Consider the following 17,152-nt stretch of genomic DNA (forward strand, 5'->3'; position numbering starts at 1 on the left):
GCTAGGTTTAAATGTCTTGAATTGGCTCTTGAATGTGTTTAAATGTTTATATAGGTGGAAGGTGAAAATGGGTGAAGAATAAGGCTTGGAAATGGCCTTATTTTGTCCACACGGGCGTGTGTCTCAATCGTTTGTCACTAGGCATGTGTTCTGGTCGTGTGTCCCCTGCATCTTAAAATTTTAAAACAAAGTGCTCAAAATTGATCAGACGGCCTGGCACACGGATGTGTGGCTTGGCCGTGTGACCCCTGCACTTAAATGTATTGCAAGTCAGAGAGTTATACGGGCTGGGGACACGGCCGTGTACCCTACTTCAAATACCACACGGCCTAAGACACGGGTGTGTCACTTGGTCATGTGAGCCACACGGCCTAACCAAACGTGCGTGTGTCCCCTGCACCTTGGAAAATTTTGAAATTTGGCGAAAATTTTTTGAGTTTTCGATTTAGTCCCGATTCGATTCTAAAATGAAATTTGAGGCTCGAGGGCTCTCATAAGGGACTTTATGAATAATATCCAACATGAATGTTAAATAATAATATGAAATGTCTGTATTTAATCTGTTTATATCGGTAATACTCCATAACCCTATTTCAGCGACAGATACGGGTTAGAGGTGTTACACAACCGAAGCACAAAATCGATACTTAATAGACTAAACTCTCATTGGGGTCGTTCCGAAGATTTTACGCCTAATTCTTTTACGAAATTCTGTCCAATTTATGTTCTAGTTAAAAGTCAGTCGCTCTGTGTTCTCTGATAAAAAACGTCGTTCTCGGTGTCACGGACCTCACCATCATAGTAAATAACAGCACTAATACGTTCACTCATCTTCAATTTCTATTCTACTTAGCCTCTTTAATTTTTCTTGCTGTAACTTATGCAACCTGAGAATGAAATTTGGCTTATTTATAGTCTAAGACCAAACAGGAACTATTGTAGAAAAAGAGCGTCCACGTGGGAGGTTTTTTCATCAAATTTATTGACAGTGCATCCTGATTGAAGCGTTTTTAACACCATTTGTTCAGAATTGTCTTCTCAAAATTATTTTTTTAGGAACTACTATAGAAAAAGAGAGTTTACGTGAGAGTTTTTTTCAGTAATTTTGCTGACAGTGCATCTTGTTTGAAGCGTTTTTTACATTATCTTTTCAGAATCGTCTTCTCAAAATTATTTTTTCAGAAACTACTGTAGAAAAAAACAAAAGTTTTTATATTGTCAATATAATTTTCACTAAACCCTAAACACAAATTTATTTTAAAAAAACTAAACCATAATTTAATTAATTTTCTTAAAAACCCTAATCCATAATTTAATTTATTTATTTTAAACCCCAAAAACCTAATTTAATTATTTTTAGAAAACCCTAAACCTTAAACCTACCAAAAACCCTAAATTATTTTAACAAAACCTTAAAACCCTAAACCAAAAACCCTAGAGACTAAACATGCAGAAAGCCCTAACCTTAGAAAAACACGAGCTAAAACGTGTCCCTAGGGGAGCGATTTTTCCACGTCAGCAAAGCGCGTCCACGTGAGCGCGTTTTGTGCTAACATGGCAAAATCACTCCCCCAGGGACGCATTTTGTTGAAATTTTCCCCAGAAACGCTCCTACGTGGACGCATTTTGCTAAAATCGGCCCTTTCCGGTAAATAAAAAAAATTGACCAATTTTCGTAAATAAAGTTAGAAATGAGCCTTTATTGGTAAAATGGTCAAATTGTAGCTCTTTCCTCTTTGATGTTCAACACCTTTTCTCCATGGTCAATTTTAAGAAATTGGCAATTATAGTCGCCCCTTGCTTTTTACTTTTTCTCATGCTTTTCATCACAAACATTATTAATATTCTATATATTTTTTAGAGGAATTATATGAAAATGTGATTCAACGTCACCTTTATCCTTTTTTAATAAAAGAATGACAAATCAATTTTTTCCTCCCGAACCAATTTAAATCCAATTAAAAATGCTAAAAGTTAGAAGAAAAAATCGATTTGTCATTCTCTTATTGGAAAAGGATAAAGATGTTATGGAATCACACTTTCATATAATCATTTCTCATATATTCTCTAGATAAATTTAATAAAATAATATGCATAATTAAATTATTTAAAAAATTAAAATTTCAAATAATCTTTCATAATAATTTATATACACAAATTACATTCAAATTGCATATTCAAAAAAAAACATATTTTGTTCATACCTTACTTAAATAATTCATACTATAAAAAAAAAAAACATTGTTGTATTATTTTAGGATGTTGAGTATATTGTTGACAAAAAAGGTCAGATTTGGAACTAAAATGTAAAAAGAGTTCTTCAAATTTAAAAGGAATTAGGGAGAAACGAAACAGGCAAACTTTGTTCTGTTTCGTCTACACTGAAACTGTAAATATTTGTTATCTACAATGCTGAAAAGATACAGACTACTCCTTTCAAACCTAAAAGATATGGGGGTTCCTTTAGTAGAAATATCCGTACACTAATTAAGCTTGATTGACCAAAGATTTGTGGATAGTAATTTAATTGAAGCTTCAAGCCGTAAATTCGTGGTGTTACAAGTTGGAGCTCTGATTTTCAACTCTTCTCATTGTGAACGAAAGAAACAATATAACCATCATTTTCAGCTGATTCACGATTGTTGTCTCGAGGCAAGTATCTTCAATCACTATAATGTGTTTTTTGACCTTCTCGATAAAACAAACCGCGACACTTTTGGCCATGGTTCAACAATGGCGAGATAACTTCCAAGTTCACCTGCTCAAATTTTGAGATTATTGAGCGAGCTGTGGACTTACAGGTCTTCAAGTTGAGTTTGATTTCGGACGACGCATTCAATTAAAATAGAGTTGGGCAGGTGTCATGCAAAAATGGATCACCACAACTTGATCCAATTTTAGCTTTTCCCGAGCGCCCCATAGATGAAAGCAGATAGTATGAGGGAATTCAACTTCATCCAATTCTAGTTTCTCTTCCATTCTTCAATTTCTAACATCGGTGATCACCAAGTTCGAAAACTCAAGAAAAATTTTCAGATTCGAAGGAGCTATTTTGTTTAAATAATTTTAATTAACAATCTTTTAATACATTTATATTTGAATTATATATTAAATGAAAATTTGAATTAAATATAAAAAAATTAAGAGAGGACCACTTGATGATTACAAAAATTGAGGTTGCTTGTAGCAGGCAGGGCTCCAACAGTTTTAATCTCACTTAAGTTACCCTAAAATAAACTCATTACTGATGTGGGGACTCAACATCTCTCCTTTTTGTTTTGTATATCTGAAATATATAAGTAAATAGAGTTTAAATAGTGGAGTGTGGGTAAGGCCTGACTCAAATGACACATAAAATGAGCCAACATTTCTAAGAATCCCGTAGTGTTGCACAACTAGTGATCAAATTAATTAAAATCGTTATACAACAATTACCATGCAGTAACAGGGGACTGTTTATAGAATTCCTACAAGAGGAGATTATTTGCCAACAGCATTCTAAACTTCACCCCATTGCTAACTTGCTCTTACATTTGGCTATGGTGGCTCAAAAACTCGCCTCCTCTGTAGTCGGACGCCTCAAGTAATATCGTAAACTATTTGCAAGAACCTGTCAGGTATCATAGAGCAACATTTCATAAGCACACATTGAAAAAACCCTATACAATTTTCTTTAAAAATACTCACATATCTCTTCTAGCATGTACACTATGGGTTAGCAGGTGGAGAATGAGTAGCAAAAGTTTGGGTTTATGTTGTTCTTTACCTGCTGCAGAGGCTTGATGAGGGCTTTACCCTTGTAGCTGACGTGAAACTTTGCCTTTGCAAGCAACCCCTAGGTGGCAAAAAAGTAGACAAAACTAATTATTATGCTAATTCTAAGTTACTAATACCAATTCTTCGAAGAAAAAGGTGAAAATATAGTCATCTAATCCTCTAATTCCTCGGTTACAAAAAGAAAAAGAATAGCTGATCAATCACCTCCGTGTCGAACTCTCCGGACTCAACTGCAACGTTGATGTCGGTAATAGTTTTCACAAGCTCCACCAACAACCCTGGGTGATCGGCTGTCTCCACATATAGCAAGCTGAACAATTTTTTTTTACATTGACACACCATAATCGTCAGAGCATGGGAGCCGACTAGCAAAATTTCAAAATGGGGCCAAGGCTATAGTCCTAAGCTATCAAATTTCAAGGGTGGGGATTGCATTGTATAAGACTATAAGCCCCAGCATTTAGAGAGAGACCACAGTATTCATTACCTACGGTCAGGACCATCATCATGAACTCTTATGCGAGTAGCAATGTCCACATCAACCTGAGGAATTCCAGCAATGCAAAATTTAATACGAGATTAATGCATGCTCAGCTCAATAATTGATTGACAATTTGTAACATTTATGACCAATTTGCATCAGTCTCAGTAGCAAGCATCAAAACTCTCCATGGGAATTAAGCAAATGGCAATGTAACAGTCTCTTCTTGTGGTGGCAGAAAGTTTGTTTCGACAAACATTCAATTCATAGGAAAACGCTTGAACTCATTGGGTGAGAAGAAAAGAGAAACTTTGCAAGAGGAATACCGTTTCTTTTGGTGGCTCAGCACCAAAGGTTGCACCCATTGCTAACTGGGAGCTTGATTCCTGGACCACAACCACATAACATGTCAATAGGCTTTACTGGGAGATTCCTCACCAAGAATAAGGAAAAAAGAAGAGATGGTTACCGGATGAAACTCAAGTAAGTTGTTTATAATCGTCAAACGTATTGCCTCGAGCAGTTCCGGTTCTTCAACTTTCCTTCCAGTGCTACTGCAGGAACACACCATCACTATATTAGTAAAACTGCATCTAAAATAGCTTGTCTAACAACTGAGACCGAACATCCAATTTTTATCTGAGTGTTTTAATTAACAGCCTTGAATTCCCAAAGTTGGCCTTAGCCCATTTTAGGGAATTTACTTGATGAATGAGAAAATTGATTCGCCACAATAACAAGACTTTATTAGTTCAAGGGAAATGAAGAACCATACTTATGTCAAATAATTCAAGCAAAATGGGGATCCAAACTTACGCCTTGGTGATGCAAAACTTGTTGTGCTTCCCAGATGAATCCAAATAGACATTTGCCTTGGTAACATTCAACCCGAGACTTTTAAGTGCATTCATCTGCAGCTCATTAGCTAATAGATAAGATCATACATAAAAAGTTGTTATAAAATAAAATGAAAGAGAATACAAATTATACAGTATCAAGAAGCGCTCCGAGTCGATCGCCAAAGGTAATTTCAACAACAGTGGCATCTGGATCCGAGTCTTGATCAATTATAACTTTGGGGGTTGGAACCATATCAGTGTCGGGGAAACTTCCATCATTCTTCAACCATAAAACCACCAGGAATGGAAGTTTAGGCAGTTAATAAATGGTTAACAATCAACTAAATATGTTACTGCTCTTCCATACCTCTACAGCAGTGGCTGATGGTGCTGCTGCCCGTGGATTGATTCCCGTCGTTGAAGATAACAATCTGACACTGTAATGACTAAAAGCCAAGATGTAGCTTAGAAAAGGGATTAGGCATCAAGATATATACAATGTTAGCAACCGCAAATCCAGTTGAGGAGTAACAGTAGTAACTGAAGAAAAGGGACGATTGGTACAGCAAAATTGCAGCAAAAGCGATTTAAACTATAATCAGAGAGACGTGCTTTAAAATCCCATACCTGATCCAATTTCTAAGACAATAACGACGGATTACAAATGCATTAATTTGTTTACTTTCATGTACCATAAAAAAAAAAAACACCCTATAAAATTTCCCAATCAATAATTTCAACACCCAGAGCATAAAAAGAAACTAGAATTTAAGATCAGCAATCATACCTTCTTTTCCCAAGAGTGTAATTGTTGGGTGGTCTGCTGACAAAGGTAGCAGGCAAAGAATGGTTTTTTAGTTCTGAGACAGTAAGGTAGTTAGTGTTGCTGCTAAAATACACTACACAGTTAGCAGCAGAAGCCATAGCTACAATCAAACTAATGGCAATTGAAAAGAAGAAGAAGAAGCAGAGGTAGCTGTTATAATAATAGAGCTTGAAAAGAAGCAAAGAAGAAAGAAACAGATAAATCAAATTGAAGAAGAAGAAGGGAGTTGGAAGAAATGAGAGTGGTAAGGTGAGGCTCTCGTTTTATCCGCCATGGAGATAGAGATTAGGAGGAGAAAGATAACACACTAATTTATTTTGCTCCTCTCTTTCTTTTTCCTTCCTTTTTGAATTACGTATAAATATAATCCAATCCCATTCAGCCATTCCCTTTCTTGTCATAATATCTCCCTAACGTTTAAACGGACCCATCAAATTTCCTGAGCCGTGTTTGGTCTTTTTCCTATTTAACATACACGTCGATTATGGATGGTAAGTTTGAGAATCAAGGTAACCAAACATGGCCTTAAATGTTGCGGAAGTGACTAGGAAATATTTTCAAGTATGGAGAGCACATAGGCACGCACGCGCGCAACTTACCTTACATGTTATAATTCCCGAAGTGCCCTTATCCTAACGACACTTACACATGATGGCGTTAAGTTCAAGACACCATCACTCGAGGCTTATTTAGCATTTTGCAAGTGTTTTTACGAGCATAATTATAAGTTTAAATATAATTATTAAATTGAAATCTAAAATTTATTTAGATAAAGCTGATATATGATGAATTTAAATTTAAAGTAAATTTGAAAAAAAGAACACATCAAAACATCAACTTTACAAACACAACTAAAGCATAGTTCAAGTATTCTGTGTTTTTCTCCTACCTAATGTTTTTAACCAAAACAAAAATTGCCTTAAAACCTATCCATTCACATATTTGTAGCTAATTTTAATTTTTAAAGTGGATAATAATTCTTTTTTTGTTAAGATGATATATTCTTTTAAGAAAATTAAAAATCACTTTTATATAATTTTAATAATTAAGTCGTTATTATACTGTTCATTTATTGGATTACCATTACAAATAATCTATAATATACTTTTCAGACATTTTAAAACCATTTTTCCATTATAATGCAGCAATATAAATCTCGCAACTCTCTTAATAAAAAAATAAAAAATAAAACATTTTTTTACATAATCATTATTTCTAGTTATAAGATCTCTCAGTTTGTTCATTGTGTATTTCTTTATACAATATTTATTTCAAGTTATGATCTCTCTTAACCCTTAAATCAGAAGAAAAATACATTTAAACACAGTAAAACAAAGGTCTTTTTAGCTTTTGCAATAGCAACCGTATCAATTGAACTAAGACTCAATTAGTATTTTTAAATGCATTTTTTAAACTGACCTTTTTGCAATGGTAATAGTAATGCTAAACAAAATCAATATGATGTAATGTGTAAAGATTAGGTTGTTTGAGGCATATGGCTTATTGTAGTCATTTCGGGAGAAGGCTAATGATGAAGGCAAAAGTATAAAGAAAGGAAATAGGAACAATGAACAACAATCTTATTTAGGTTTTGGCTTTACTTGATATATAGTAAATATTCTTGTACATCACGGTAACTTAAAATTGCTTGCATTGCTACCATTATCCATTATATACTTGATGCCTGATGCTGTCATTATATGTAATGGTAGTTTTCTTACATTATCTTATAATCTTAAGGTAAATTGTTCCCTTTTTATATGAACTAATGCAGAGATCTGCCAAGGACCACCTCAATAGGTGATAAGATCCCCTATTCATGGAAGTCGAAGGTAACGATATACCCATACAATGAAAGTGACTACAAAGCACAAGCGTTAAGAAATGTTAGGATAAGATAAGAGGTCAAAACCACCACACAATATTCTGGTATTTAATCGGCTACACTTGGTTCAGGCCAACTTGTGTTTACAAAAATGCACTCATTCCATTAAATTACCAATTTGGTCGGTTTGCAAAAGTGCAGTGCCTTGCAATTTGTTTTCCTTGCATGGAAGATAAGTTTTGTAAAAAGTGAAACAGTGTGTATCAAATATAAATCGAGTGAAGAACAAAATATACCAAAACAAAATCACATTCTTTTTTAAACTTTTGCAGCATCTTTATTCAAGGGGATCTCTTAAATGAGTAACCCTCCATTTCAGAATGTAAATCCAAAACAAATTGACATCTCCCTTATACCTACAATATACATTAGCCCGGCAGCTTCAATGGATATAACACCATAAAAATCGAACAACTCTAAACTCCAAAGGAAAGAATGGGAAAGAAAAATTACAATAATCTGCATATACTGGCAATCTGATTTTACATTTAATTAAAATCCCAGTAAAGAAAACCTGTGTTAGAAAATGGAAAGAACAAAAAAAAAAAACCCTGAAGCACATACCTTACATGAATTCTTTGTAACTCGTCTCTATAACAGGTTCATCAAAACAGGTAAACCAAATCAGCTCTCTACTCGTATTTTCGTATAAAACTGAAATATCTCAGTGGGGGCAATGCAGAAATCCAGTCATTCACCCGCTCCACCGTTCAAATATCCTACCGTTATATCGTGACATCATATCATCATCAACCTATGTGGCAATCCCTGGAAAAGATGGTAAGCAATAGAAAATGAGTACCGCAATAAAGCACCCAGATTAATATTATCTGTTTCTCAACTACTAATTGATGAATAGGGTTTTTTTTTTCATTGCTAAACATGGATTCTGACATTGATCCTTAGAAGGGCTATAGATAAGTTAATGACACCCTAAAGACGACCAAAACACAATGAAATTGCCTACGCAGCATTGGTTCTTAATCTCATACCGGTTTTAATTATCTAGTAAATGACAACTAGACAAATATAATTCAATCAACCTCGCAAAACTAGTATAACCTAAGAAATGCTTTTGTTCTAATACTAGTGTGCATTCTCTACATCTGTTGATGATGTTCTATATATAATAAAAGAAACAGAGCCATTAATAAGTTTAAGAAGACAAGCAAGATATCTGAGGAAAATAAATGTAAAGAAACAGTTAAATAGAAAAGGTTAAAATGTGCCAGAAGTCCCTGTACTTTTTGAATTTATGAATTTAGTCCTCCTACTTTTCATATTTCAAAATTCAGGTCTAACTGTTAACACTGCTAAATCCTTTTTGTTAAGTTTGTTGCTCACATTTAAAAAAAAAAAACACTTTGTAATTAACTTGAATTTAACAAAAAGGATTTCAGACCTGAATTTTAAAATCTGAAAAGTAGAGGGACTAAATTTCATGAAATAAAAGTACAAGGACTAAATTCCCAATTTCCAAAAAGTGCAGGGACTTCTGGCACATTATAACCAATAGAAAATGAACCAAGTCTTACCTCCATTTGACTGCCTATTTGTAACGTTATAACCGCCAATGTAACCAGCAGAGCTATTAGACATAACATCTGAAGTCGTATTTCCCAGACCAAAATCAAAAGAACTAGACTGCTCTAGGTCTAAGGGTGAAGATTGCCAAGTAGAATCCTCGAAAAATGAACCATTGTCATAAATATCAGCATAAGCCCTGTCATAACCACCATGGGATGATACCTGGACAACACTGGTTCCACTGCTTCTCCCATGGCCTATCCCTCCCGATGCAATACCAAAATCGCCACTTCCATACCTAAGATTGCTACCATTGTAAGCAGAAGCAACACCTCCACCTTGACCTGACTTAGGAGAGGAATCCCAAAGTGGTCCAATGCTGCCCAAAGAACTCACACCTGTTTTCCCGCTTCCAGGCCCCAACATAGCACTAGAGTTTGTGGAGTTAGTAGCATAGTTAAGACACCCATTTCCCCACACATTTCGACCAGCTGAGTTTAAGACAGAATCATTTCCTCCACTGCCCACACCATACCCAAAGGGACTTGCAAATCTGTTTGAATTTCCATTAAATGAGGTGTTCAATCCCCGTCCATAGCTCAGGTTAGAACCAAGGTTCGAGTTCCATCCAGAGCTTGGACTCGAATTTGACTCAAAATTCAGCCCCATCCCATAACCATGACTCAATGGAGAAAACCCATTATGACCAATAGTACCCGGACTAGATCTACCTTCCATTCTAACACCATAACCACCGACTGAATTAGTATTATAACCCTGCATGTACCCGTTAAGGAAGCTATTGACTCTACTGAGGCCAAAGTTATACCCACCTAACTGGTTCCGGTTAGGACCTAAAGATGATTCTTTGGGGACAGCTCGCTTGACCTCAACCATTTTCCCGTTGAGTTCATGAAATGTTCTCTGCAAGACTTTATCCACAGCTTCCTCTGAATCATAAGTTATGAATCCAAAACCTCGTGGCCTCAGAGTGTTGTGATCATACATCACAACAACATCTGTAATTGTACCGAACTGATCAAAGTACCTCTTAAAGTCACTCTCAGTGACTGTGGATGCCAAGCCTCCTACAAAAATCTTTTTTGTGCGAGAAGGACCAGGTGATCCAAGTGTGCTAATATTATTTTTGTTCAACATGTTCTGGTCATCCCTAGGAACTGCCTTCTTTGCCTCAACCTGTAGAGAGAGACACAGAAAACGGAGTTAAAACACAATTTCAGTCTTACAACATAAATACCGGTATCTGAAGTGCACAAACTCTTTGAATCTTAAAGAAAGGCACTACCTAAAGCTGATCAACTTTACCCAAATTCTTTTATGAATCAGGGAAACTAGCACTATTCTACAAATATGCTTCTTCCCCATGATACAGATTGTATTTTTACACCGCTCTAGTTCTTAAGGTTGTAAAGTCATCATCACTTCGATTGCTATATAATTACCAATGGTTATTTTTTCACAATTAGAATATTCTGTTTTGAATGCATTGATTCATCTAAATGCAACTATAAGAAGAACATTTGTTATATTTGAGTCACGTCTAATATAAGCATTTTGGTCTTTTTGAAATTTATTCTACTGCTGAAAGCGATTTCGTACTGGTGATCAAACCTGTAATATGAAGCTGTCAACATCGACAATGTTTGGAAATCTATCACCTTCATTAGCCCTCAAAAGGGAAATACATGTTACTGGAGTAGTTCTTACTCAATAGCAACATACTGCCAAGCAAACCTCACAATGTACAATACAAGCATCAAAATTAAACCAATACAATTTTTTTTAAAGTCCTATTCTAATCAAATAACCAACCAATCATGACTGAAAAATAAACGAAAAGATAATATAGGCCATCAACTGCTCGAATTGCATGTTATACAGTTCATAATATCAATGAAAAGTATATTTAAAAATAAAACATGTTATAAGGGAGTTCAAAAAAGTTAAGAACTCACAGTTCTACCGTCTATCATATGCTCTTTCATCACAACCCTTTCTGCAACAGCCGGATCAGCAAAAACGACAAACCCGAATCCACGGGCACGCCCGGTAGCCCGATCCTTCATTATCACAGCTTCCACAACTTCCCCAAAAGTTTGAAAATACTCTCTAAGACGGTCCTCATTTGTGCCCCAAGAAATCCCACCGATGAATAGCTTGCCAAGCTCCATTTCCATTCTGAATATTGGATATCAAATTGAATCGTAAACAACTTGAATATAACACGTCATAATATATATGTAATTCTATTCAACAAGAGAAGAAGCAAGCATCGGATCTAGAATTCGACTCGTAAATTTTATGTAAAATAGCGCCAGATATAATCAAGACTTTGATTTCTTTAAATTTAAAAGGCAAAACAGAATTCAGCATCATGGTTTAAAAAGACAATCCAACATAAACATTGTAAATGTAGATTAAACGAAGATAACCATGCCTTGTCAGGAATCAAGCAAAGCTTCGTTGTTTATATCAATATAAAACGACCCAATGTTGGATTCAATCGGAAAACGTAAAACCAATTACGGATCGACTATGAATCGGCCAACAATCCAGGATTCCTAAAAAACCCAACGCATGAAAAGGGAGCAACTTTAACGCGAAATGAGTGGAAGGATCCAACACCCAGAATTAGTTTAGAGCAAATAATGAAGAAAACATAAGAAAAACAAGATTTGTGTGTTTATTTTAATCTAGTTTTGAAGGGACAATGATATAAAACTGTACCAGGGAGGAAAAAAAAAGGCCCAGAAGGTAAAGCAAGAGAATCTAAGATCTGAGAGGAAGCATAACAAGAAGAGAGGGCTGAAAAGGCCCTCCTTTTCCTCTCTTTTTTTTTTTTTTCTTTTCTTTGTTTCTTCCGATTACTGTTTTCGTTATCAATGGAGTTGGGATTTATAAAAAGAATATATGTGTGTGTGCCTGTGGTGTAAATGAACGGATTTCGTGTATCAAACAGAGAGGCAGAGATGTGTGAGAGAAAATGGATTTGGATAAAAAAAAATGGATATTTATTTTATATATATTTAGCAGAGAGAAAGAAAGAACTGTGTAAGGCAGCAAAGGGTAGGCTATCCTTTTCTTACAAGAAAGTTGTTAAGGAGAGACGATGGCTGTTTCCATGTTTTGAATTTGATTTTAAAATTGTCTTCTAAACGCGGTTTAAATCAATATTTTTATCGGTTTAAAAATTCAATCTTATTAAATCCAATTTAATTTATCCAAAAAATAATAAAAAAATTCTATATTTTCTATTATATCTTTTATTATTATTGTTATACTTAATATTCAATACTCTATCAACTCCATCCTAAAAACACTTTACATTATAAATAAACATCATTACATGTATCTTTCCAAAGTCCCTTTATATAATTTTCTAGGGACCTAAGCAGCTATTTTTTAATATTATATCTCTTTTCTTTTTTAAATCTATTTACAAAAACATTAATACTCCGTTTGTTTCAACGAAAATCTTTTTACGGAAAATATCTTCAGTCTTTTTCAATGTTTGTTTCATGTGAAACAAAGTGTTCAACGTAAAATTATCTCTTTATTCCTGTAAAATGTCTTACTAATTTTTTTTCCCGTAAGATATTTTCTAAACTGTGTTCATTGTAACATCCCATACTCGACCTGAACATTGAGTCAAAACACCGAGATGATACATTCTTCACTTATCTATTATTTCTTATAAACTTCCATAACTTTTCAATTCAGTTCCTATTTGTCATAAAAGTTTAATATTTACTAATTAATCGTATTAAATTAATTTTCTTTCTTGTTACAATTTAACCACGTAATGCATCTCAATATCTTGTTTCACATATGAAATTTCTATGTATTTCATCCACATATTATCTCAAATTTAACAATTTAATCTTTATCATCATAGAAATCACAATTTTTTAATTTTCTCTCAACATCATCTATTAAAATTATATATATATATTTGAACTCTTAAAAATTTCCTGGAGTGTTTGAATTAAATTATATTATTAAATAATAATTTTGGTGGTCCATAACTAACATAGTGCATTAATTCAACAATGCTGTGTGTTAAAATCAACCATAGCATGAATTTTCAAACAACATGAATGTCTTTGGGCTTTGAGCCTTTTGTTACTTACGTACATATAAACAGTAAGCAAAACAAGATGTGTGTGAGAGAAAATGAGTTGAATGATTCATATATAAATTTCACTTCAATCCAAAGAAAATTAATATTATTATTTGTACTTTTTTTATGCAATATGTAAAATTATTTATAGTCTTTTTTAATTTATAAATAGAAAAAATGTATTTTAATGTAACAATAATATTTATATCAATTAAATTAAGATTCAATTGACAAAGTTAAAATACTTGAATTGAAAAAAGAGAGTAAATTCCTCAACCAAATAAGAGATTGAATATAAAGTCTAAAATTGTATGCTAGATACATTTAAAAAAGTCGAATTATTGGAATTGAAAGAAAAAAAAAGCATTAGTATTTATATATATGTATATGTTTGGAATAAATAGCTTCGCATCCAACTTTTAATATTAAAAATAAAATAAAATAAAAAGCAAAGAAAGAATAAAAGGTGAGCTAGAAATGTGAAAGACAGAAAGGATTGGTTGTGCACCCACACCTACTCTCCCATCCCCATCACCAATTCCAACTCAGACTTAATTTACTTACTAATCATATTATTATTAGCCCAAATTATTTTATTTTTTTCATCGTTAAATGATCTGCATCATCATCGTCATCATCACCGCTACAATCTTCATCAAGATCGTTTCATAAGCCTTCGATATTCCCCTCTTTTTTTTTTAAAATAAAGATATATTTTAGATTGACGAGGGATGAGTTTATTTTATTTTAATTTATATATATATATATATATTACATTTTAAATAAGAAGAATGACTGGATAAATTTTGATTATTGGACTATCTCAATTAAAGTAGTCATATATAATTGATCAAATAGATTGATTTTTTTTAAATTTTAAAATAGATTATATTTGAAGAGGGTGTATAAAAGCGCGTTTAGGTGTGCTTTTTGCACTGTTAGCAGGAAAATTTTCCCAACTAAATGAGTTTTTTGTTGACATGTCAAGAAAAGTATCCCAGTTCGATGTATTCTTTTTGAAATTTTCAGAAAACACTTTCAATTGAATGTGCTTTCTCGGTATGTCAATAAAAAACTCGTCCAATTGAACGAACTTTAACATACGCTTTCTAAAAACCACCTTTTTTCTTAAATTTTCTAACAAATACCTAATTCAACAATTAACAAAATTTTTTAGTATATATGAGATATTTAACCGACTATCTCATATATTATGAATTAATAAATTGTTGATAATTAGGGGCTAGCCCTGACAGGCAGGCAAGTGGTCGGCCGCAGAATACAAAGAAGATTATGAACCTTACTTATCAAAATCATACAGTAACAGTAGTTCAAATTGAGTTTAAAAAAAAAAATCAATTTATCTATATTTGGTTAGGCAAAAACGAAGTCAAGCTGCTTGCTGGCTGGCTGATTCTAGTTTTTATCTGGTTATGACCTATACTATATATATGGGTTGAATTATTTGGCAGGTTTTTTTACTTATAGGAGTTTAATCAAATTAATTTTTATTATTAAATGATTAAATTTATTTTTATACTATTAAAAAATAATACTTTTTATTTCCTTAAAAATATCATTTATCAACTAATATTGTTAATTTTTAAAATATTTTATTATTTTTCAAATAATTTTTTTGTTGAAAACTGAATTGTAAATGAAAAAATAAAATTTGTCATTTTTAAATAATAATTATCAAATTTATTATAAAATGATTTTATTTGATTTTTAAATAAAATAAATTTTATTTAATAGTAGGAATAATAATTTGGGTAGAATGTATTCTGAAATTTGTATAGGTGGCATTTCATTTTATGATGATTACAAGACCAAATGGGGCAAATGGCAAAGGACACATCGAAGTCATATCAACACAGAGGTTTCATCTTCTATATCCTAATCTTATTGATATAATTTAATAAAAAATAAAGTTTGATGTGTGGTGAAACTAAAAGGAGGAACTCCAATCCAACAATGGCAACTTCCCATCCCTTGCCTCCCACCTACTAAGACAGGACATGACTTCCTTTAGGTTTAGGGTAAAACTCAAGCTGGTTGCTTATTTAATTAGGGAGAAAATAACATCAACTTAATCTGCAAAATTTTTGTTCACATTAATTTCGAAATTAAACCATTTTTTCAATTTGGTCCTTACATAAAACATGATAATATGATATTTTGAGATTATACCATTTTTTATTCCCACAATATTTTTATTTAATTTGGTATTATTTTACTTAATCAGATCTTTAATAATCTTTCATTTCTATAATTGTGTTTTGTTTTTTTATTTTATTACTAAAATATCATTCCAACGTGCTATTATACTATATGGAGAAAAACAAAATGTTGTCCAATACCAACAACTCTAGTTTGCCTTGACTTTTGTCTTTTTTATTCTTCTTTTTAAAGGGACGGACTTGGGTGTCTGATATAAACGTAAAGCATAATTGTTAAGACATGGACTAGGCTAAAAAAAAAAGGCCATGAATGTTCATTAGATGGGCTTTTATAGGAAAATGCATGTAGATATATACTGGTAGAGTAGGAATTGTGAGAACATTACATCTCATGGAAGATTATAATTGTATGTCTGCCAGAAGAATCCCATCATCCTTCCATAAAAATTAGTTAAAAACAACACTTTAAATAATAGGATAAAGCGACAAAGTTATCGTTTTAAGAGAAGAAAAAGTGAATAATAAACTTTTAGAAGCCAAAATACATTTTAAGTATTGATCCCTTAAAATTTGAAGGAGTCATATAGAAATTTTACCATTTTTGGGGCCAATTATGAATAATCTAACCCTATAATTTTCTATTTCTGTCATCTTCAGAGCCCTTAACCGTGCCAATGGATGTTCTATTTTTACTTCGGTCATGTCATTTGTTTGGATGCATTTCATGGTTTCAAATTTACCAATATTATTATATAAATATTAGAATTATTAATTGTATTGAATAAAATTTACTAAACAATTATGCTTATTTTTTGAATTAATTCTAAAAACAAAAAAGATTTAAAAATACCATTTGACATAAAATGCAAGAAAGAGCTACACAAATTTGTTTTCGATATGAATATTAAAACAAATGTAATTTGGAAGGGGCTCAGAATTGCAGAATAACAGCAAGGCTTTGGAAGCCATTCAGTCCCGAAAGATGGTGTTTTGAAATTGTTTTCCTCATTGCCCACATTCTTAAAAACATACAAACAACTTTTAATATTAATGGGAAAAAAAAAGAATTGTAAGTCTCATGGCCAATCCCAAGAAGTAAAAGCAGCAACGCCGCTCCACAAGGCAATGGAATATGAGACTGCCGTCGACGGAGGAACTCCCCGAAGGAGGACCATCAACGTCGCCGTTCATTTTTTTATGACGTTATCTTCGGGATTTACAAATATTATTCTTTGATTTGCCCCAAATCAAGAAAAGGATTTTAGTCCCCCGTCATACCCATACTACCAACATTAAAACCAGATCAAAGTTGAAATCTTTAATTTACTTAAAACTAAAAGAACAAAGAAACAGAATATGCGAAATCGAAAAGCGAAGAGAAGAATTGGAATGTACGTCTCATGGCAAGTCCCAAATGGTAAAAGCAGCGACGCTGCTCCACAAGGCGATGGAATATGAGACAACTCATCGACGGAGGAGCTCCCCGGAGGAAGGAC

The 17,152-nt window shown here is 33.1% G+C and overlaps 2 protein-coding genes and 1 non-coding gene across 4 annotated transcripts; all 3 read right to left on the reverse strand.

Annotated features, from left to right (window-relative positions):
- Positions 1-3,387: 3,387 nt before the first annotated feature.
- Positions 3,388-6,262, reverse strand: LOC105769976 (ACT domain-containing protein ACR11). Its single transcript, XM_012590972.2, has 10 exons — positions 5,885-6,262; positions 5,465-5,543; positions 5,249-5,377; positions 5,075-5,169; positions 4,728-4,812; positions 4,585-4,644; positions 4,265-4,320; positions 3,982-4,087; positions 3,767-3,835; positions 3,388-3,610 (listed from the first exon to the last, which is right to left on the reverse strand). Exons 1-10 carry the CDS (start codon positions 6,019-6,021, stop codon positions 3,548-3,550), a joined length of 879 nt encoding a protein of 292 aa, XP_012446426.1. The 5' UTR covers positions 6,022-6,262; the 3' UTR covers positions 3,388-3,547.
- A 1,779-nt stretch (positions 6,263-8,041) lies between these two features.
- LOC105769590 (heterogeneous nuclear ribonucleoprotein 1) lies at positions 8,042-12,469 on the reverse strand. Of its 2 annotated transcripts, none has more exons than XM_012590327.2 (4): positions 12,084-12,469; positions 11,312-11,534; positions 9,344-10,532; positions 8,042-8,576 (listed from the first exon to the last, which is right to left on the reverse strand). In XM_012590327.2, the coding sequence occupies exons 2-4, from the start codon at positions 11,531-11,533 to the stop codon at positions 8,563-8,565; spliced, it is 1,425 nt and encodes a 474-aa protein (XP_012445781.1). In that variant the 5' UTR covers position 11,534; positions 12,084-12,469; the 3' UTR covers positions 8,042-8,562. The 2 variants fall into 2 exon arrangements, with proteins under 2 accessions (XP_012445781.1, XP_012445780.1); XM_012590326.2 differs by having other exon boundaries at positions 11,794-12,469.
- A 4,113-nt stretch (positions 12,470-16,582) lies between these two features.
- On the reverse strand, positions 16,583-16,671 carry LOC128041521 (small nucleolar RNA SNORD96 family). The gene has a single exon (XR_008196530.1). It is a non-coding gene; the product is annotated as a small nucleolar RNA SNORD96 family (small nucleolar RNA).
- Positions 16,672-17,152: the final 481 nt, after the last annotated feature.

This window comes from Gossypium raimondii, chromosome 5, assembly GCF_025698545.1.
Source record: "Gossypium raimondii isolate GPD5lz chromosome 5, ASM2569854v1, whole genome shotgun sequence".
NCBI lineage: Eukaryota > Viridiplantae > Streptophyta > Magnoliopsida > Malvales > Malvaceae > Gossypium > Gossypium raimondii.

Excerpts from the sequence above, each read along its gene's own strand:
- LOC105769976 (XM_012590972.2), bottom strand. The coding sequence starts at position 6,021 with ATGGCTTCTGCTGCTAACTGTGTAGTGTATTTTAGCAGCAACACTAAC. Across the intron at positions 5,544-5,884 it reads TACACTCTTGGGAAAAGAAG|TCATTACAGTGTCAGATTGT; the intron begins GTATGATTGCTG and ends CTTGGCTTTTAG. Across the intron at positions 3,611-3,766 it reads TCATCAAGCCTCTGCAGCAG|GTTCTTGCAAATAGTTTACG; the intron begins GTAAAGAACAAC and ends GATACCTGACAG.
- LOC105769590 (XM_012590327.2), bottom strand. The coding sequence starts at position 11,533 with ATGGAAATGGAGCTTGGCAAGCTATTCATCGGTGGGATTTCTTGGGGC. Across the intron at positions 10,533-11,311 it reads ATATGATAGACGGTAGAACT|GTTGAGGCAAAGAAGGCAGT; the intron begins GTGAGTTCTTAA and ends CTCTCTCTACAG.